The sequence below is a fragment of the Alexandromys fortis genome, unplaced genomic scaffold (genome assembly GCF_014885135.2).
Source record: "Alexandromys fortis isolate MF-2015 unplaced genomic scaffold, M_Fortis_MF-2015_v1.1 scaffold_167, whole genome shotgun sequence".
Lineage (NCBI taxonomy): Eukaryota > Metazoa > Chordata > Mammalia > Rodentia > Cricetidae > Alexandromys > Alexandromys fortis.
The window spans coordinates 2,584,513-2,607,698 of NW_026068050.1; the positions used below are offsets into that span (position 1 = coordinate 2,584,513).

General features: G+C 39.5%; 1 protein-coding gene across 9 annotated transcripts in view; it reads left to right on the forward strand.

Moving 5' to 3' along the window:
* Dmxl2 (Dmx like 2) overlaps positions 1-23,186 on the forward strand; it is a 121,583-nt gene that overhangs the window by 12,358 nt on the left and 86,039 nt on the right. For all 9 annotated transcript variants that reach the window (XM_050119419.1, XM_050119416.1, XM_050119410.1 and 6 more), the window contains exons 2-6: positions 1,945-2,070; positions 5,511-5,582; positions 8,339-8,417; positions 9,169-9,304; positions 9,940-10,006. In XM_050119419.1, coding sequence (XP_049975376.1) covers positions 1,945-2,070; positions 5,511-5,582; positions 8,339-8,417; positions 9,169-9,304; positions 9,940-10,006 — 480 coding nt within the window. The remainder of the gene's footprint in view (positions 1-1,944; positions 2,071-5,510; positions 5,583-8,338; positions 8,418-9,168; positions 9,305-9,939; positions 10,007-23,186) is intronic.

Below are 23,186 nucleotides of genomic sequence, written 5' to 3' on the forward strand. Positions count from 1 at the left end.
TTTTGAACAGGAACTTCTTGTGAGGCAGATAAACCTTCACTCTGTATACTTGGGCTAATGACTGATGTTCTCTGGGCCTCAGTTTCCTCACAAAAGCAGGCTGTGAGTGTAGTGAAGGTACTGTTCTCAGGTCACAGTAAGTGGTAAGCTGTTGGGGAAGGCTTTGGGAGATTCCCTTCCAGTAGGTTTTCTGCATCCATTGTGTTGCTAGCTAGAAATTAGCAGCAACAAGGCAATGTTACCTTTTTCAACTCCACATTTTTTGATTGATTTTTCCTGGTACTTAGATTTTTAGAACCAAAAATTGTTAGGTTACCTATCTCTACTAATGTTGAGATTACAAGTTCCTTCTACCATGCCTATTTGGTTGTTTATCCAGGGAATACTTTGTTTTTGGATTTAGAAATAGTTTTTATTTGATTCATAGTTCTAGAGGCTGGAAAATCCTAGAGCATGATGTAGTAGTACCTTGGCAGTGGGTGGCTCCGGGGAGAGAGTAAGTCTGTTCTCTTTAGGACTGTGTCCTGAGAGGCTGTTTATACTCCAGCAGATGATTCTACATCCATGCATACAGGCAACATTAAGCAGACACACTGGTTTTGTTTTATTAAATGTGAGTGTGGGGATCAAATTCTTCATGCTTACGAGGTAATCCCTTGTATCTACTGAGCTATCTCTTCAACATCCCCACCCCATGCTTCTGATAGAGGATCTTCCTATGTTCCTGCAGGCTTTGAACTGGTAGTGATCCTCCTGTATAATCCCATGTTCTTTCAGACATGAAACTTCTGATTTAATAGGCTTGGGATATATTTTTAAGCAAATTTATTAAGTAATTTCAAGGCAGCCAGATTTGAGAACCATTGCGGAATTAGAAAAACAAGCTTCCTTCCGGCTAAGGAGTGTGTTGCTATCCCTTGGAAACAGTGAGGGATAAATGCCTTAATGTCCGAGCAGTGAGTGCGCTGCATAGCATCTGTCAGCAGCGACACACGGTATAGAAGCAGCCGTACGCATAGTTATCCAGAAAATTCTCTCTCTCTTTGCTCCTTTTCTCTCCCTTTCTTTCTCACTGCAGAACGATCATACCTTTGTGTCGGTCTTTGCAGTCATCCCAGATTCCTGTTGTATCTATTATGGACAGGAGCCATGTTTGGAGGTCCCTCTTGAGCACATTCCTGTCTGGAGTAGTTAGTATTTACTTGACATATAACTCGGGGAAAGAGTACAAGAATCATAAGGACCTGAGTTTGAATATTTTCCATTTAAATCTTGGGCAAATGAATGAACTTGATTCTTTATATAACAACAACAACAAATACTATTCTAGATTTTTTGCTAAGATTAAAGAGGGTGTGGTATCTTTATTCAGTCTATCCTTTGTCTTTTGCCTCTATCATGTAGGTCTCTCTGTCATGGCAGCTAGCCATTTTGTTTTGGTAGGTAATTTACCTAGTCATGTCTTAGTGTGTGGCATACTGCCTGGATCTTCATATTTCTCTACCAGATCTGTAAGTTGGGTAGCTTGTGCTTCAGAGTGCATGTCTGATGGCCATTTTGATTTTTTCCCAAGTCTGCTTTGAACTCTGAGGATACATTGCTATTTTCAGCGACTGACTTATTATTTTTATTATTTCCTTTATGGCTTTCAGAGGTGAGCTAAAAAAAAGTCTAAATAGCAGTTCTTCAGCTTTAGATACTGATACTGTAGTGTACAAAAACTGGAAGAACTTTTGCCTCCTGAAACCAGTTTTTGAATGATAATGCATGGAATGCCCTTGATTTATGTATTTTGATATGATTTTTAGTCTTTTTACTTGTATATTAACTGTTTTGTAAGAAATGCTAAGGTATACTTTTGTATTAGTAACAGAATCCAAGATAAAACTATGTAATAATAATTCAAAATTATATCTCTTATGTGTCACAAACTTTCCTTTTTAGGCATATGGATCAGGCTGTGATATTGTTATTCTGGCAAGCGACTTTGAATGTGTGCAGATCATCCCTGGTGCTAAACATGGCAACATCCAAGTCAGTTGCGTGGAGTGCTCTAACCAACATGGAAGAGTAAGAGATTTAATTACTTAAGTGTCAATTAAATGTACTTAATTGTCTCAGAGTATTTGCATGAGTTGTGGCTTTGCTCTACCAGCATCTTCACTGTGTTGGCAGACTGTAGGCCCCTCTGTCTTAGCTATTTTGGTGATCTGTAACTGAAAATTCCTAACCTTTAAGCCAGTAAGAGAGGAAGAATCAATTTCTTCCAGATTCCAGTACCAGCCTTGTTGTTTGTTTTTGAGATAAAGTCTCACTGTGGTGTGTAGGCTGGTCTTCACTCCTGGACACAGTGAGCCTATCTGTTTCAGCGTCTGCCAAGAGCTGGAGCAGCAGGCCTGGCCTTGCATCTGCAGTCACAGTGAATGCTTATCAAGGTTAGTATCAAGGTTAGTGAGGCCAGGGCAGTGGTGGCACACGCCTTTAATCCCAGCACTCAGGAGGCAGAGGCTGGCAGGCGGATCTCTGTGAGTTCGAGGCCAGCCTGGTCTACAAAAGCTAGTTCCAGGACTGGCATGAAAGCTACAGAGAAACAACCTTGTCTCGGGAAAAACAACAACAACAAAAAGAAGTTGTTTAGTGAGTTGTATCTACTATAATACATCACATAGATAGATGGCTTGAGTTTGTTAATTTAGTGAAAGTTTGTTGAGTGAATATTTAAGAATTTATTCAAACTTTGTAACAGAAGCTTTATTTTGAAATAGTTAAACTGTATCTTGTGAACTTCTTTCTCAGATTTTCTTTTTTCTTTTCTCATTTTTCAAGCAACAAATACTAATGTATATTTAGTGAATTTGTGTATATATATTCTATGAATTCAGTAAGAATAGTATGTGACAGTTGTATGTCGCTACATAATTATAAATAGGAGGTTTTAAAACAGTGATAGGTAATTACAGTGATTTAAACATCCTTAGTTTTCTAGAAGTTGTTCTTTACTGTATAACATTCTATTGAGGATATGTTAAATCAGGGTCTCCATGGTAATAGATAGTAATCATGCAAGTTTATGCCAAATAATAAATAATGATTATTATCCAGTTTCTCCTGCCTCAATCAGTTGTTTGTATCAGGTTTAATAGTTATGTAGTGCACATTACTTGGTAGTAATACTTTTGAAGCACCTGTTTTCTGCTGGTCTCTTGTGTTTGCTTCCTGCTGTTTTGACTTTCTTTGAAGTTTTTTCCCAGGAAGTGTTATTTCCACTTATCTTTAGAGAACACCCAGCGCCATCTTTCTTTTATTACTTTTTTGTCGCTCTTCTCTCTAGGCCAATCAAGGTAACTTTTAAACTTGCCTAGTGTTGTATGATAATTGCCAGAGATCAATTTTAATAAATTACTTAAGTGTTCATGATAATCACAATTAAATTTTGTGGGAGTAAGAATTATTATTATTATTATTTTTGGGACAGGGTTTCTCTGTAGCGTTGGAGACCGTCCTGGAACTGGAACTAGCTCTTGTAGACCAGGCTGGCCTCAAACTCACAGAGATCTGCCTGCCTCTGCTTACCGAGTGCTGGGATTAAAGGTGTGCGGCACCACCGCCCAGCTGGGAGTAAGAATTTAAAAAAATGTATATAATAAAGCTGGCTGAGATGAGAGGATTGCTTAAACCTAGTAATTTAAAACCAGCTTGGTTAACACCATAAGACTTTATCTCAGAAGTAAAAATATTAAAATATGCAGATGATTGTATTCATAGCTGTGGGGAGCAGACATGCTGTTTCTATGCGCCTTACCTGGGTAAAGACGGCAAAATTGGCACATTTTTATATTTTTCACCCCTGTGATGGTGTCACATTTTTGACTTCTTGTTAACAAGGCGTTTGAAGTAGCTTCCCTGACCTACTGTGGATTGAAAACTTTTTCTTGGAAGGCATGTTAAATATTTAGGTAGCCGCTTTAAAAGGGGGGAAAGCCTGACCTGTCTGTCTGCTGTCTGTCTGTCTACCTATCCATCCAGCTAGTTAGCTAGCTACCTAACTAACTACCTATCTACCTACCCACATAGGCCTGTGACTGACCAGGGTAGAGGGTGTGAAGAGGGATGGCTTAGGTCTGTTTCTTGATGCTAATTATCTCCTTGTCAAGAGTATGATGAATTGGGAGCTACTTCCAGGAATTGTTACAAGATGGGGTCTGGCCAGGCAGGATGGCACATGCCTTTAATCCCAGCACTCAGGAGGCAAAGGCAGGTGGTCTCTTGTATTAGAGGCCAGCCTGGTCTACAAAGTGAGTTCCAGGACAGCCAGAAATATACAGAGAAACCCTGTCTTCAAACACCACAAAAGAAAAGGTAAAAGAAGATGGGCACTGGTGTCTTAGGAACTGAGGACTTATAGTCCTTCCTACCAGGTGTGACCTAGAGCAGACCAGCCCTGGCTCCCACATCTTGAGTGCAAACACTGGCAGCGGCTTCTCTTATCCAGGTGCTGTGGGTCGTTCAGTGATTTCCTTCATTGTGTCTGTCCCTTTCTCACGGTGATTTTTCAATTGGTATTTTCTGTTTGGTGATGCAATTAAAGCCATTTTGTGACATATGCTTAAAGTTTGTTATCATTTGATGATTTTTAAAAACGACTCATGATTTTTATATTTTTACTGGATTTTAAACAGTGCTCATGCCGGGTGGTGGTGGCGCACGCCTTTAATCCCAGCACTCGGGAGGCAGAGACAGGCGGATCTCTGTGAGTTCGAGACCAGCCTGGTCTACAAGAGCCTAGTTCCAGGACAGGCTCCAAAACCACAGAGAAACCCTGTCTCAAAAAACAAAAACAAAACAAAAACAAATAAACAGTGCTCATAAAGAGTTGTACCGCTGAAAATATTTTTGTCACTGAAGTCATTTCTATATTAAAAACATTAAAAGTTTAAAATTACATTTTTTAATTTAGTGTGCTCATTTGTGTGTGTGTGTGTGTGTGTGTGTGTGTGTGTGTGTGTGTGTAGAGATCAGAAGACAGCTTGCAGGAGTCAGTGTTCTTCTGCTATGTGTGTTCTGGAGATTGGACTCAGGTTTTCAGGCTTGGTGGCAAGTACCATTACTCTACTATCTCTTTGGTCCAAAACCAAATTCTTGCAGAAAATCTAATTTCTAAGATAGACTTTGTAATCCCAACAGGATTAGAGTCAGAAGATCAGGAGTTCCTGGCCAGCCTTAGCTACATAGCAAGTTTGAAGCTAACCTGGACTACCTGAGATCCTGTCTCAAAAAAAAAAAAGTTGGTTTTTGAATAGGACAACTTCCTAATTCTTAGAGCTACAGATTTTTTTTTTTGATAACAGAGATTGTTAAATCTAGTATACTGCCAGGCTTATTTGTAGAAATAAATTATGGAGATAAATTGGACTTAGATTGTATGAAATTAGTTTGTAATTACTGTGCAAAGAAGGTTATCTGTATTTCACACTTTCCTAAATACTACCATTGTATTCATTCTCCTTTAGGTTGCAGCTTCATATGGGAATGCTGTTTGTATTTTTGAGCCCCTGGGCATAAATTCTCATAAGAGGAATAGTGTAAGTATTAATTGATAGAATATTTTAAGAATTTGGTTAACTTTTTTTCTTGGTGTCTTAGAATCCATTTACAATAGCAGTAGAGAGCTCCGTAGGAAGCAGTACAAGCAGTGGATAGGGGTAGCTGCTGCAGTGACGCTAGGAAAGGCCTTTTAGAAACCTAAGTTTCTAGAGTGTTGCTAATTGCCTTTGTTGTGCTGAGGTCTCCCCTAGTCTGAACTGCTCTTCCTTTTGCTTAGATTGCTAGTCTCTGTTGCTAGTTTCTGATTCTAATGGCCTGCCCTTCTTCCTTCTCAGAGAATTTTAAAATTCTGTAAGGGTGCCATATTTTTTGCAGATTGTAAACCTGCAAATAGATTATAACCTCCCTTCTTCCTCCCAGCACCAACACTATTCTCCGTCAGAATTCATCCCTATTCCAGTCACCCTCCCTTTAGGGCTAGAGCGCTGGCTGTTCTGTGGATGCCTTCTCTGTGCAGTTCTAGGGCTAGCGCCTACAGACTCTAGGTCTCTGTGTAATAATAATACCTTCTCAGCAAGGTCTGTCTGTACTGCAAATTGCACATTCTGCTTTTATTCCTTCACTTCTTGGCTCAGCCTTCTTAGTGATGAGATTACAGGTATGAGCCACTGTACCCTGATCTGCTTATCTATTTTCACTTTCTCCACAGTACTTGTTTATTATTTACAGTTTATGTTCTATAAGCTTCCTTACTTATAGAAGCTGGTTGGCAGCTTGACTCTTTTGATTGTTGTATCCCAATGATTTAGAATAGTATCTAGTGTATTCAGATCCCCCCAACATTTCTTTGGTGGAGTTATGCACTTAGGTAAGTTTACTAACCAGCTAAGTGGTCTAGCACATCACATTGAGAACCATTCACATATATACTAAATGCTGTATTTTATATTGTTGAATGCTAAAAAAAAATCCTATAAGGTTAGAATTATTAACCACTTAAAAAATTTTACACGTGTGCTGGTGAAGAAGACTCACATGTGCAGGTGTGAGGACCTGGATTTGAATATCCTGAATGCATGCAGAACTGGAAGCAGTTGTGAGATATGAGGTGGAGACAGGAGAATTGGGACCAGCTTGACTGGTACCCTTAGTGATAAATAACAAAGAAACCCTGTCTGAACAAGGTAGAAGAGAGAACTAGATACCCAGGGTATCTTGTTTTCTTGAGAGTTTTATCTAGTTTTCTTTTTTAGATAGTCCATTTCTTTGCATTAATAAAAATTTCAAAAAGATTTATTTTTATTCTCTGTGTGTGAGTGCATGTGTGCCATGTGTGTACAGGAACCCATGGAGGCCAGAAGAGAGTGTCAGATTTTGTGTAGCTAAAGTTACAGGTGGTTGTGAGGCTCCTGAAGTAAGTGTTAGGAACAGGACTTGGGTCCTCTGGGGGAGCAGCAGGTGCTCATAACTGCTGAGTCATCTCTGGCCCTAATCAAAAGAATTTTAACATCTTTATAATAGGCACTGCATGTGCTGATGGTAGAAGACTAGAGCTTGGATGCAGACACAGGAGGATCACCACAGACAGGGCAAAGTTATGGCTAGACCCCACCTCAAAAAGAAAACTAAAATCAAAAAACCAAAGACAAAGCAAAAAGATAAAAATATAAAACTAAGGACTCTTCACCCAGCCTTTTTCAACCCCATTCTTTTATTTATTTATTTATTTATTTATTTATTTATTTATTAAATGTTTACACCTCCTCCCATTTCTCTCCCTATCCCCTCCCTCCCCCTCTCTCTCCAGTCCAAAGAGCAGGGTTCCCTGCCCTGTGGGAAGTCCAAGGTCCTCCCCCCTCCATCCAGGTCTAGGAAGGTGAGCATCCAAACAGGCTAGGCTCCCACAAAGCCAGTACATGCAGTAGGATCAAAACCCAGTGCCATTGTCCTTGGCTTCTCATCAGCCCTCATTGTCCGCCATGTTCAGAGAGTCCAGTTTGATCACATGCTCCATCAGTCCCAGTCCAGCTGGCCTTGGTGAGCTCCCATTAGATCAGCCTCACCGTCTGAGTGGGTGGGCACACACCCCTCGCGATCTTGACTTCCTTGCTCATTCCAGCCCCATTCTTAACAACAACCATATATACAGGTTATGGTAGTAGTTGCCCCTAATCTCAGTACTTGGGTGGTAGAAGCAGGAGAGTCAGGAGTTCTAAGTCATCCTTTGCTACATAGCAAGTTCCAGGCCAGCCAGGACTAGAGACCAGACCCTGTTCAAAACAAGCAAATCCCCCCCACCAATCAAAAAAAGAAACAAGACAAACACAGACATCAGCCAACAGTGGCAAATCCCTGAAGATTATCATGACCTTCCTTCACTTCAAGTGTTGCTGTCTGGTAGGAAAGTCAGAGAAATAAGCAGTAATTCTGTAGCGTCAGTGTTGTGATGGCAGAACGGGCAAGTGTTCCGGATGCTGATAGGCTGTCAGTTCGGGGGTGATGGTTTAGGCAAATATCACAAAGCATACGGATTTTCAGATGGAGAAGTGAAGGGAAGGATGTCTCGTGTTCTGAAAATGTGTTAGTAGTTTGAGAGGACATGTTTAATTGGGCGTGCAAGCAGCTCTCTATGGCAGCCTGACCTGTAAGTGGGAATATTGAGAGTTATTTCTAAAATAGTTGTGTAATATTTGCATCTTTATAAGATTTTTTTAGTTGAAGAAAATGATAAAATAGTGGAATTTGGGGTTATTTTAAAAACACCTTTTTTTCTCTTTCTCTCTATGTGTTTCAGCAACTCAAGTGTCAGTGGCTTAAAACTGGGCAGTTTTTTTTGAGTTCTGTGACATACAACTTAGCATGGGACCCTCAAGGTATTTAACAACTATACTCAGAAATTATTAAAATAAAGCATTTGATTTGAATGTATAAATAAAATGTGATAATCTTTGATGATAAAAAAGTTACCAATGTTCTATTTTTGTTGATGAGTAAATACAGCTTTTTCTTCTTGGTATGTATTGCTTTATACTGAGTTTAATCCCCCCATTCTTTTTTTGCTTTTGCCTTTTATTGTTATATTTCAAGAATCAGTGATTTTTTTTAGTTAACTTTTATGTATAAAAATCATAAATAAGACAGGAATGAAAGCATCCTTTACCTTATTTTGTTATTGTGTATTTCAGGAAATTACTGTCTTTAATTTGTAAGGATTAGAAACCTTTAATGATAAGTAGCCATTGTCTCCTTTCATATTCACAATGAGGGCTGTTTCATAGTCTGTGTAGAAACATTTATTTTTAGTTGTGTCTCCTACCTTGAGAAGACTGCATTGTAGAAGGTGTCTGAGATGTGCTGTTCCACTCTGGCTACTCTAGTATTGATTGCTAGGGGAAGAAGTCTTTGTAGTGTTTGTTTTCTCTCAAGTCTTCCCTAAGAGTGACTCTTGTTCAGGTTTGTTTTTACTTTCCTCCTAGGGGATTTCTTTTGAACTGACCCCATGTGTTTTTCATAGATGGTATTGTAGATTTTTGCTTAATAGTTTACAGACCTAACAGAACTGTGTTTGCATTTCTTTCTGTAGATATTCTTTGATTACTCATCAGAACATTTTTAAATTTTCAGATAACAGATTGTTGACAGCAACTGATTCTATTCAGTTGTGGGCTCCACCAGGAAGTGATATTCTAGAAGAGGAGGAAGAAATTGACAGTAAAATCCCTCCTGTTCTAAATGATTGGAAGTGTGTCTGGCAGTGCAAGTCAGTGTCTAAGTCTGCTATAATATTGCTTCGCAAAAAATACTTAGTAAATTATGTTCCTTCTTACAGAGGTCTTTATTTTTGGATGGTATTGTATTTTAGAAATCGAAACTGTAGCCTTTTTTCTAACCAAAACACATTATAGTATCATTCTTTAATCTGTGCGTTAGTTAATTATTCCCCCAAAGTAAAATATTTTCAAATATTTTCATATTTACAGTTGAGTACTTGAGTTGACAGACTTGACACATAGGATTGCTCATTAATGAGTTGGATATGGTGGTGACGGGAAGATATGAAAGCATCTAGCTTCCTGTGGTGGAATGATGACTGTCCTACTAGTGTTAGCATGGGCTACATAGAGAGAGAGAGATACTTCTCTGGGAAAGTGATAAACTCTTTTTAACATGTGATAATGAGGATTTTGATTAACGTGGATGTAGGAATATCATCTATTACTTAATTGTTTTTGAAAGTTACTTTGAATTCGCTTTATTTATATTTTTAGTAAGGTGAAATACTGTGTATTGTTATGGGCAGAAACACTCCTATTAAGATGATTGTGACATTGATATTTGGCTGTTTATGCATAGAATGCATTGTGTTCTGAACGTGCTGCTTTTGTTTGCTTTCAGAACCTCAGTGTCTATACATCTGATGGAATGGTCTCCTGATGGTGAATATTTTGCTACTGCTGGAAAGGTAAGGGAGCAAGCCAAAAAAAATAAATATTCAGACAAAACAACTGAAAATACCCTTACGTTCATTTTCAGTTCTGTCTTTCATAAATTGAGACAATTCTCCTGCACAGCTTCCTTTAGGCATAAAAATGTCTGTGAGGCTGGGATATAGCGCAGTGATGGCAAGCAGTGGTTCCCATTGGTGAAGTCCTGAGCTCAATTCTCAGCTCTGTAAAATGGAAAAATAATGTTTGTAAAATATCTGGTATGATCTCTACAGATAGTATGTATTTGGAAAGTAATGGCCATTATTATTCCTCTTTTATTTTTGTGCAATTATATTGAAGTTTTTTACATTTATTATTTGTGTGTGTGTGTGTGTGTGTGTGTGTGTGTTTATATGGGGGCAAAGAGAGAATGAGTATGGTGTATGGAAGTCAACTTACAAGAATCAGTTCTCCTTGTACATGTGGGTTTCATCAGGCCATGCCTACTGGGAGTCTTTCTCTCTGTGAGTTTACATTTAATTTTTTAAATTAATTTTTGAGAATTTCATGTATGGTGTTTTGATGATACTCAGCTCCTCCTAGGGTCACCTCCCATTCCATACTCACTCAATTTGATGTTCTTCTTCTTCTTTTTTTTTTTAACCCAGTGAGCCCAAAGTTGGACATAGTGGCATTTGACTTTAATCCCAGTACTTGGGAGGCATAAGTAGGTAGATCTCTGTGAGTTCCAAGACAGCCAGGGCTACGTAGTGAGACTGTTTTGAGAAAACAACACCACCACAAGTCCTGTCAGTTCAGTTGTGCTGCTAATAAACTCTTGGATGTATAGCCATCTACTGGAGTATGGTCCACCTTAAAATTAGTTTTTCTACTTAAAACTACCATGTAATTCTGTTTAAAAAGTAGAACTGAGCTGCACTGCCTGGCGCACTCCTGTAGTCCCAGCACTGGAGAGGAAGAGTGGGAGGAGGACAGTAGTGTGCAGGGTGGTGGCACATGTCTTCCTTCTGAGACAGGTGCAGGAGACCAGACAGAGCTGCAGGCCAGACCCTGTCTATGAAAGGACAAGGAGAAAGCAGGCTTGCTGCTGCTGCATTCACAATGACATGCCACTGCCTGATTCTTCCCACTCCCCCTCCTCTATTCTGATTTCCTTCCTTTCCTGACAATATGTTGCTATGTGTATCAGTTGGGCTTCTCTAGAGGAACAGAACTGATTGAAAAATAATATAATGGGGATTTATTAGAATGGCTTACAGACTGTGGTTTGAATAATCCATTATTTTATTTTAAAACTTAAAAAAATTTAATCTCACAAGTAAGTCCTTAATTCATCTGCATATTGTTATATACTAGTTACTGATGGATTCTTTTGCTCTTTTTCTACTAATCTGCCATGTCATTTCTGATGTGTAGTTAGTAATGCTGCGATGAGAATCTTGCACATGTGTGTTAGGCATGAGTATGGGTTTTTCGTGCGTGTACACAGGAGTAGAATTGACTGGGTCGTAGGTTACTTGAATCTTTAGCCTCCATAGACAGTGCCAGTTAGTTCTCCAAAGCTGCTGTTCCTAATTAATGTTCTCACCAACTTTTTTTTTTGTTCTTGCCTAAACCAATATTATCAGACTTTAAGGTTTCCAAGTTTGGCTTTTGGATTTTGTTAAGAAAGATTTGTGCAGTTAGCTGTTATAACTTAGGTTGTGTCAGAATTTGGAAATTCAGAGGCTCTTGATTCACTGAGTGGTCTTAAGTGAACTCTAACCCCTAGAAGCCCATTGGGATATCTAGGTCTACTGGAAGGGATTGTATCTACTTGCCTTAGAAAGTAGCAATCAGTCGCTGTGGCTTCTTCCAAATCTAAAGTTCTGTTTAAACCTTCCAGGGTGTGCCCTCTAGTTGTTTGCTACATAAACTCAGGTTTAAAATATACTAGAGTTTAGAATTAGATCATTATTTCCCTGATTTTAGAGTTTTTTTTCTCATTTTTTAATTAAAAAAATTACTTTTTATTTTACATACCAACCCCTGTTTCCCCTCCCTCCCCTTCTCTTGCCCCATCCCCTTTTCTATCCCCTATCCACTCCTCAGAATTTGGTAAGGTCTTCCTTGAGAAGTCAACAAGTCTGGCATACCAACTTGAGAGCAGGATCAAGTCTCCCTTCCTTCCTTCCTTCCCGTATAGGCTGAGCAAGATATCCCACCATCGGGAATGGGCTCCCAAAAGCCAGTTCATGCACCTGGGATAGGTTCTGGTGCCACTGCCAGGGTCCCCCACAACAGATCAAGCCATGTAACTGTCACTCACATTCAGAGGGCTTAGTGTGGTTCCACACAGGTTCCCCAGCTGTCAATCCCTAGTCCCTGAGCTCCCACTAGCTCAGGTGAGCTGTCTCTGTGGTTTTCCTTATCATGTCTTTGCCCCCCCCCCCCCCCTTGTTCATATGATCCCTCCTTCCTCTCTTTAGCTGAACTCCAGGAGCTCAGCCCAGTGCTTGACTGTGGGTCACTGTATCTGCTTCTATCAGTTACTGGATGTAGGTTCTATGATGATAATTAGGGTATTCACTAATCTATTCACTAATCTGATTAAAGGGGAAGGCCCTTTCAGGCATCCTTTCCACTATTGCTAGGAGTATTAACTGGGTCATCCTTGTGGATTCATGAGAATTTTTCGAGACAGGGTTTCTCTGTTCATGAGAATTTTTCTAACACCAGGTTTCTCCCTACCGCATAATGGCTCCTTCTACCGCATAATACCTCCTTCGTTGCTCTCCTGCTTTGTTCTTCCCCCAACTCGGTCTTCTTGGTCCCTCATGTTCCCATTTCCCCATCCTTTCCCTCCTTCCCGCCCCCCAGTTTACCCAGGAGATTTTAACTATTTTTCCTCCCTGGGACCTGATGTAAGATTCCCCTCTGTATGCTTGCTATGAATACTATTGGTTAATAAAGAAGCTGCTTTGGACCTCTTGCAGCTCAGAATAGGGCAAGTCGGGTATTCCAAGCAGATAGAGAAGGAGAGAGTAGGTGGAATCAAAGAGAAGCCATCTAGCTGCTGCAGGAGACAGACGCCCTACACAAGATGGAACCTTACCATTAGGCCACCATGTGGTGGTACACAGATTAATAGAAATGGGTTAATTTAAGATATAAGAGCTAGCCAATAAGAAGCTGAGCTAATAGGCCAAGCAGTGTAATAATATAGTTTCTGTGTGATTATTTCAGATCTGGGCATCTGGGAAACAAACAAGCAGCCTCTGACTCAGGGACCCTCCATGTGTGTCCCTCTTAGGGTCTTCTTTTTTACCTAGCTTTTCTGGGGTTGTGAATTGTAGCTTGGTTGTCCTTTGCTTTACATCCCATAACCACTTATGAGTGAGTACATACCCTGTTTATCTTTCTGGGCCTGGGTTACCTGACTCAGGATGGTTTTTTTCTAGTTCCATCCATTTGCTTGCAAATTTCAAGAAGTCATTGTTTTTTGTTCCCCCCTGCTAAGTAGTACTCCATTGTGTAAATGTGCCACATTTTCTCTATCCATTCTTTGATTGATGAGCATCTAGGTTGTTTCTAGGTTCTGGCTATTACAAATAATGCTACTATGAACATAGTTGAGCAAATGGCCTTGTGACATGATTGTACGTCTTTTGGGTATATGCCCAAGAGTAGTATTGCCGAGTCTTGAGGTAGATTAATTCCCAATTTTCTGAGAGACCACCATAATGATTTCTAAAGTGGCTGTACAAGTTTGCACTCCTACCAGCAATGGAGGAGTTTCCCCTTATTCCAAATCTTATCCATCACAAGCTGTCTTCTTTGTTTTGACTTAGCCATTCTGCTAGGTATAAGATGGTATTTCAGAGTTGTTTTGATTTATATTTCCCTGATGGCTGAGGATGTTGAGCAATTCCTTAAATGTCTTTTAGCTGTTTGAGTTTCTTCTGTTGAGAATTCTGTTTAGATCTATATCCCATTTTTAAATTGGATTATTAATTTGGTATTTTGGCGTCTAGTTCTTGAGTTCTTTATATATTCTGGAGATCAACCCTTTGCCAGATGTGGGGTTGGTAAAGATCTTTTCCTATTCTGTAGGCTGCTGTTTTGTCTTATTGACCATATCCTTTGCTTTACAGAAGGTTCTCAGTTTCAGGAGGTCCCATTTATTGATTGATGCTCAGAGTCTGTGCTACTGGTGTTATATTTAGGAATTGGTATCCTGTACCAATACATTCAAGGCTACTTCCCACTTTCTCTTCTATGAGATTCAGTGTAACTGGATTTATGTTGAGGTTTTTTCATCTACTTGGACTTGAGCTTTCTGCATGGGGATAGATACGGATCTATTTGCATTCTTCTACATGTTGCCATCCAGTTATGCCAGCACCATTGGTTGAAGATGCTTCCTTTTTTTTCCATTGTACAATTTTGTCTTCTTTGTCAAAAATCAGGTGTTCATAGGTGTGTTAATTAGTATCAGGTCTTCAATTTGATTCCATTGATCCACGTGTTTGTTTTTATAAATACCCAAAATCAAGCTGGGCGTTGATGCCACACACCTTTAATCTCAGCACTCAGGAGGCAGAGACAGCTGAATATCTATGAGTTTGAGGCCAGCCTGATCTACAGAGTGAGTTCTAGGACATCTAGGACTACACAGAGAAATCCTGTCTTGAAACCCCCCCCCCAAAAAAAATCTGATATTTAATGAAGAGGGGGAATTGTACATTTATGGAGAGAAAAAGACTGTAAGCATTCCATAGACGGAAGTGTGCCCGTGGATCACCTTAGGTTCTGAGCCTTAGGGACTTCTTGGCATTTCTTTCCCTTGGGCAACTGGCCATACAGTAGATACGTTCACACCATGCCAGATAACAACTTGCCTTTAGCATGAAAGGAGTTCCACTTCCATCCATTTCCTGCAAATCACACAATTTTATTTATTTTTTTAATGGTGGACTATTATAGGTGTTGGGGCATCTGCTCAGAGGTGAAAAGCACATATTGCTGTTGTAGAGGACCTGGATTTGGTTCCCAGTACCCACACGGTGGCTTACAACTGCTTGCAACTCCAGTATCAGGGCATCCATTGACTACTTCTGGCCTCTGTGGGCTCCTGCATACAGGTGGTGACAAATTTATGCAGGCACACATACATACTTAAAATAATCTTAAAACAAAACCAACTGCTTCATGGCAGGTTATGTTGGCACATTTTTATACTCCTAGCACTTGGGAAGCTAAGGTGGAGGCAGGAGGATCATTAGTTCAGGACAAACTGTGGCTATGTGGTGAGAACCCTGTCTCAAGCAGTGTACCTCCCCCCCCAATAAAAATTTACAAACAAAACAAACAAGCCCACCACTATGTATATGCTTGACATTTTCTTTATCCACTTATCTGTTGACAAACATATAAGCTGCCTCCAGACCTTGGTCAGTGTGAACAGTGCTGCAGCAAACACGGGTGTGCAGGTGTCTGTCCGTTTTATGCTGACTTAGATGCCTTTGGCTATATGCTCAGGAGTTAGAGTTTCTTAAAGTTTTACTTTTTGCAATGAATTCCTTTGGAAATTTAGTGAAGTGCCCCTTTTAACCTTCACAGTGTGGTGATTTTTAAAACTGTAACATAGGATGTTTAACATTACAAAGGAAATAAGCCACTAAAACACAGCTTCAAAATATTTAAAGTATATTTGTGATAGTATACATGCTTTTAAATAAATGCATTTAATAACATTTAAAATATTGACAATCTGCATTTAATTGTGTTACCTGTAATTGAAGATTCTGTGTTTTCAAGGCAAAAGCTTGGGCTTCCTAAGATCACTGAATTCACTCATGACTAGCTGAGTTAATCTCAAGTTGCAAACTATCCAGCTTTACTGTTTTGTGGTTCAGTAACTGCTTGGCACAGAGGCAGTTGCTCAAGAGTTGCAAAAACATAATAAGAAAACTACCACGTTGTCGACAGGAAGATTACAGTCACGTGCAGGTTAGCACTGTTTCCCATCACTAAGGATTTCTAAGTAAAATGTGTGGAAATGTTTTGAGATGTACAGCAACTCTCATGTGGTATGAGAATATTTGTGATCTCGGAGACAAAATCACATGGATTGCTAACACTGCTTTCCTTTGAAGCATTCCTTCAAAAAACAGTTGTGAAAATGGAGGAGTGATTTTCTTCTTCTTGGGTTTTACTTTTTTTGTGTCTCTAGAAGTACACATTGAGATGAGGATTCACATATATGTAGTTAATATGGGAGCCGTCTTAGTCTCTTTACTGCTGCTGTGATAAACTACTCTGATATAGCAACTTTAGGGAAGAAGAAGGTTAGTTTGGGCTGCAGTTAGAGTTACAGGCCATCATAGTGATGCTATTACAGTGGCAGAAGCTTGCAATGACAGGTCATATTGTACCTTTTGTTAAGAAGCAGAGAGGAATAAATGCACGCTGCTTCTCAGCTCCCTTTCTTCATTTAATGTACTCTGGGATCCTAGCCAGGGAATATTTCTGCCCACAGTGGGCAGGTGTTGCACCTCACTTAATACAGTCCAGTTACTCTTCCACAGGCATTCCCTGAGGCCCATCTCCCAGGTCATTCTAGAGATTGCCACCTTGACAGTTGGCAAGTCCTCACATGGGAAAGATCAGATAAAATACACTGCATTGAGGTAGATACTCGCGGAGCATGGCATTGTGCCCTTAAGTGTATTCACCGACTCAAGTCCCTGGGTACCCTGAGAGTCAGCCTTATCTTTGTATATTGTATTCTGTATACATAGTCTTCAAAATTATTTAAAATTTTTCATACAGTATATTTTGATCATATTTTTCCTCCTTCCTTAACTCTTTCCAGATCCTTTCTACCTCCTTGCCCACCCAAATTCATGTCTTAATAGATATTTTTTTAACACATCAGTAATTGACTGAGGACTAGCAAGGATAGAGTATTGCTTCTTAGCACTCGGCCAACTGCAGGGAAACTTCAGAAATAGAGATATAGGTAGATGTTTTCAGTTGAAACTCACATAGCAGAGTGCTAAGGCCTGATGGGTACAGGTGCTAGGTCAATAGCCAAATTACATTGAGTTTTGTCTGTTTGATCTTTGGGTAAGAGTGCCTCAGACTAAGCACCCCTGGTCTAGAAGTTGGGCATTTTACATTTGTATTTGACATTTAGTAATTTTCATGATTTTTTTTGTGAATGGCTAGACTATAGTGGAATATTATTTTAAGATGTGTTACATTTGTTTATGCTGTGGAACATTTTTTTAATGATGCAAAGATTTGCATTTTTTTATGTTACATTTGCTTATCTCTGTGAAGCTGTGATAATTTGCCTGTTTAAACTGATGGTCTAATAAAAAGCTGAACAACAATAGTAAGGAAGAAGAAAGGATAGGTGGGGCTGATAGACAAAGAAAATAAGAAGGAGAAAAGGGCAAGGGGAAGAAGAAATGAGAAGAGAAGAGGAAGACATCATGGGCCATACAGCCAGCCATGGAGTAAGAGTGGAGTGCAGAAGAAAGAAAAGGAAAAAGCCCAAGGCAAAAGATAGATGGGATAATTTAAGAAAAGCTGGCTAGAAACAAGTCAAAGCTAAGGCGGGGCATTTATAACAAAGAATAGACTATGTGTGTGATTAATTTGGGAGCTGGGTGACACCTCCCCCACAAAGCTAAAAGTAAAAAGAGCAAAAGAACCAATAACCAAGTCCTTTAGACAAAGGTAGTTTATTTTTTCTATTTATCTGTCTATATATCTAAGGGTCCTATATAATTTATTGAAAAGTTTCTCTTTCCCTTGCTCTGTGGAGCTACTTTTGTCATAAAATCAAATGTCTACATTTCTGTGTCTCTGTTTCTGGGTTCCTCTCTACAGGGAGTTCTTTCTTTTTACTTGTACTACTGTCTTAATTGCTATGTTTTTAAAACAAGTTTTGATATTTAGTGAAGCAAGTCCTCTCCATCTCATTTGCTAGGCATGGTGGTGCATGCCATTATATCCCAGCATTCAAGAGGCAGAGACAGGCATGTAGATACCTTGAGGTAGAGCTAGCCTGGTCTACCCAGTGAGTTCTCCCTTAGTCCAGTCATGGCTACATAGTGAGACCCTGTAATGAAAAAAATCAGCTCATTTAATTTAAGCCTGGCATGGAGGTATTACTCCTAATCTTGCTAGTATTAATCCTAATGGTGGGGAGGCTGAGCCAGGAGGATGCTTATTCTCAATACAAACTTTCCTCATTTTATTGTAGCTGTCAGGAAAATGGCTTAGAGTTCATTTCAGTAAGCAGGATAACAGAGACACTGCTTAGTCTCAGTGTTTCCCTGTCCTCATGGAACTGAGAAAGTGTTTTTTTTTTTACTCATTGTCTACATGGTTTTTTTTTTTTCTTCATTTTCAGTTGAGTCCACTCACCAGCACCTCCCTAATTGTCATCAGAGACTTCCTGTTGCTGAATCCTGTGGTTAATTCTTACTTAACCTATAAGCATGAATCAGCACAATTAGTTACTTCTTTTTTTAAAGCCTTACTTTTAAAAGAGTGCTTTGAACTTACAAGAAAACTGAGGCAAGTACAGAGAAATCTCAGCATGCACATCTTCCCCTACTGTCCACATTCTCCTACGGAGTGGGACGTTTATTTCAGTTGATGAACTTGCACCGCAGCTGTTGGCACCCACAGTTAGGGCTTTATCTTAGGACTCACTGTGTCCTTGCAGTGGGTCTGATAAGTTTATAGCACATGAATCTACATTGTAGTATTGTGCATTGTCTTCACTGCCTTAGAAGTAGCTGTCCTCTGTAATTCTGATTGGCCTTTAGTTTTTATATTTTATTTCTGCAACTTTGAGGGGCATTTTTTTTTGACACAAGGTCCCATGGATCTCAAGTTGATTTCCTGTGTAGCTGAGGATGGTTTTCTAGTCCTTTTGCCTCTCTCTCAAGAGTACCTAGGTTCATTTTGTGGACCGTTCCTCTAACTTTGCTTGTTCTCTTAGTTTTCAGATGCTATCTTTTAGATGCTGATGAGAAGTTTCTGTCTATCCTGCCAAACTCCCTTGATCCCTTCATCTGCACCCATGTTATTATCCTTGTGACTCTCCTTTAAGATATATTCATAGTCTACTCACTAGCTTTTTAAAGCTACAGTGAGCCCACCCAGATAAATCTTGTGCTCTTCTTGATTGCCTCCATCAGGTCATCCTGAGCTACATAGTGCGACCCTGTCTCAACACTCCCTGGTATTAAGAAAAAGAAAGAAAGAAAAAATATATAATGATATCAGATTATTTGTAAGCTTTCCTTTTCATTCTGAAAAGCCAGAGGCTTTCTTTATAATGGCCCACATACAACTGTACTATTTAGGTCCAGTGGTCATTCCTACAGTCGTATTTCCTGTTATTTTGTCCCATGTAGACCAGACTCCAGCTTCATTGTTCATCCATAGGAAGACATCTGCACACATAGCGTTGCTGTACTTGTGCTCTCAGCCTTCTATTCCCAGATGTTTACATGGCTTTTCCCTTTTACTTGTGATGTCACTTTTTCAGCAAGGTTTCTTTAAGCAACCCTTTATAAGTAGTACCCCACCTTCCAATATATTCTTCGTTCCCTTTGTCTGCCTTAATTTTGTCCATAATATTTATCATTAAGAGTCTTTATTTGCTTTCTTTTACTGTGTAACAAATCACTACACATGCAGCAGCTACCGCCACACATTATTACCTCATCTCTTTGGATTAGGAATCTTGGCGTGGGATGGCTGGGTGCTCTGATGAGGGGTGTGAATGGCTCTGGGTTCTCACCTGGAGGCCTAACTAGGGAGAATCAGCTTCCAGGCTCACACCGGTAGCCAGTAGGCAGACTTGATTTCTTTGCAGCTGCCTGACTGAAGGGATAGCTTTCTTCTGGCTTTTGGATGAGGTCACCCCCAGATCCTCAGGCTGCCCAAAGCCCTTTGCCAGATGGGCTTCTTCTCTCTCCACTCCCAAATAGTCAAAATATCCAAACAGTTCCCTAAGTGGCAAGCAGGTGGTCAGAGGAAATGAGAGTCACGGCTGAACAAATGATACAGCCAGAGCAGTACACTGGGAGGAAAAATGCCGAAACTAGATTGAAGAAACAAAATCCTGGAGAGTTTGACAAGCATGTTTAGTCACTTAAGAATAATAAAAAGGTATTATTTTCTGTATAAGACATAGAGATTCATAGAGAATTAAAAATAACAATTCAAAAGGATGAGTTAAGCTGGGTCGTGGTGGCACACACCTTTAATCCCAGCACTTGGGAAGCAGAGGCAGGTGAATCCCTGTGAGTTCGAGGCCAGCTTGGCCTACAAGAGCTAGTTCCAGGACAGCTAGGACTGTTACACAGGGAAACCCTGTCTCAAAAAACCAAAAAAAAAAAAAAAAAAAAAAAAAACAACAAAAAAAGAATGAGTTAATAAAGGAAAATCATAGAAAAAATAATTTGAAAAATAGTATAATTCAGATTTTTTTCTTAAATTTACTTATTTTTGTATGTATATTGGGGTTGGTTGGGGAGCTCATGTGTGTGCCAGTGTATGCAGAGGACAAGTTTTTGGAATTGATTCTCTACTTCTGTCATGTGAGTCCTAAGAATAGAACTCATCGAGATCCATTTGCCTCAGCCTCCCAAGGGCTGAAATTAAAGGTGCTTGACACCATACCTGGCAGAAAGTTGGCTTCTTGATAATGTATATGGAGATAATCAAATGTAATGATTACTGCTTCTGAAATATTAAAATTGTATAGCAGATGAATCAAGAATGGTACATTTGAGTTGGGGTGTCACTCAGTGGCAGAGCACTTTGTTGAGTGTGTGTAGGCCGCTGAGTCCTGTAGGGTTTTTTTTTTAAGTTAATTAATTGTGTAGACCAGTTGGCCTTTAACTCTCAAATATCTCTTTGCCTCTACTTCTTGAGTGCTGAGATTAAAGTTGTACATGACCATTCCTGGTGATACGTTTTTATTTTTTTACCTTCGTTGGTTTTTCAAGACAGTTTCTTTGTAGCTTTGGAGCCTGTCCTGGAACTCGCTCTTTAGACCAGACTGGCCTCATACTCATACATATATATTCACCGGCCTCTGCCTCCCGAGTGCTGGGATCAAAGGTGTGCGCCACCACCACCCAGCATTCGTTTTTATTTTTTGAGACAAGGTCTGACATAGCTCAGACAGGCCTCAAACTCAGGTGTAACTGAGGATGACCTTGATTCCTGGTCCCTCCACCTCCACATAGACCTGGGTCTATGCCACCATACCAGGTTGGGTATACAGTCTTTTGACAGAGTTATTGGCACTGTATTTTACTTACGGCATTGGGCACTGAACCTAGGACTTTGTACATGCAAGGTAATCCTACCACTGAAGTATATCCTCAGCCCTTTCCCCATTTAAAGATATTTTTGAGATTCAGAGAGATGGTTTGACAGGTAAGGGCATTTGCCACCAAGGCTGACAACTTGAATTTGATTCCTGGGACCTATGTGGATGAAGGAGAAAACGAACTTCCATAAGTTGTCCTTTGTTTTCCACTTGCTTGCTATGGTGTATATGTGTGCCCACTCACAGGCACATTTGAACACATATACACACAAATAAATGATAAGATGTAATAAAAAATTTAAAAAAATTGTCTTGAGACAAGGTCTTAGTTGCTAAAGCTGGGGTTGAACTTCTGATCTTCCAGCCTTATCTTTGCCTGTAGCTGGGGTGACATGGCCATGCCTCTAGGCTTTCCCACTTAGCACTGTACAGTTTGCTAAAAACCTGTGTATGATAATCAGATTCATTATTGAATGTCTTTTTGAATTCTCATCATTAATGAATCTGAAAGATGCTTTTGTCCTTTGTGTAGGGATAATTCACAAGACTAAAGCTCCTCAAGGTTCTCCACTTTGGTTATATATTCAAAAACAAAATATCTCTGTCTTTGAATTTTTATTGCACACAGCCTTAGCAGATTTGCTGAGACTTTTTCTTGTTTAATCATATTTCAGTTCTCCAGAGAACTGTTAATTATTTTTATGGAATTATAAAATTATTTTATTGGTAAATATCCTTTGAAGGTTAGTTAGCAAATGTGTCAGAATTTAAAATGATTATTCCTCAGGTTTTTGAAAAGATGAAGTATTAATTAAGATTCTCTTGAGAAAAAGAACAGAAATTGACTTTGGAAGGCTGGGCAGTTTTTGTCCCTACTGCCCATCTGTTCTGTTGATAAAGCTGGGTTTCTGTGCTTGATGAATGGATGGGGATTCATGGATGTCCCAGAGAAAAGAGCACTTCCTACTCCTCTGCAGCACATGCTGACAGGACTTCAGATCATCTCTCATGGGGCTCCCATCCAATTACTTTCCAGATTTTGAATGTTATTGGATACTTTTGCTGATAATCCATTTCTTATAAATGTGGAATTAAATTTTTCTTGGGCTTAAAGATATTTGGAATTTTTATCTGAACTTAAATAAAATCTTATTTATTCATGAGCCATTTCTACTCATAAGGTACTTGATTAGATCTTTTCTTTTATAACAGTCTCCTAGTATGTAATCCAAGCTAGTCTCTAATTCATCCAGACTTAGTCTTCCCAGTGCTGGACTCTGTGTGTGTGTGTGTGTGTGTGTGTGTGTGTGTGTGTGTGTGTTACCATGACTGATTTTAAAGTCTTTTTTAAGGGTACTGTAATTTTTCATCTATTATAATTTAACTTAGCCACACAAATTTTTTTAAAAAAATTATTTTGTTTTGTGTTTGGGATGGTACCCAAGGTCTTACATCAGTTAGGCAGATACTGTTATCACAGAGCTATATCCCTACCTCAGACAACTCTTAGTGAACATTAAATAGTTCTCATTTTAATTCTGTTGGTAAAAATGAATATATGAATCTTGTCATCTTTTTTCCTTTTAAAATTAACTTACTGAGATAATTTAAGTAAGTATATATTTAACTGCATCTTTCAATGAAATTTAAAGACCCATGCATTCTTCTTACTTAACCTGAGCTCACATGAAAAGGTGGGTGTGGCTGCATGAGCCTGTGATCCCAGCATTTTGTGGGAGGAGACAGGTGTGTCCCAAGAGCTTGCTGACCAGCCATACAAGCCAGAATGGTGGGCTTCCCATTTAATGAGAGACCTGCTTCAAGGTGATAAAGTACAGAAC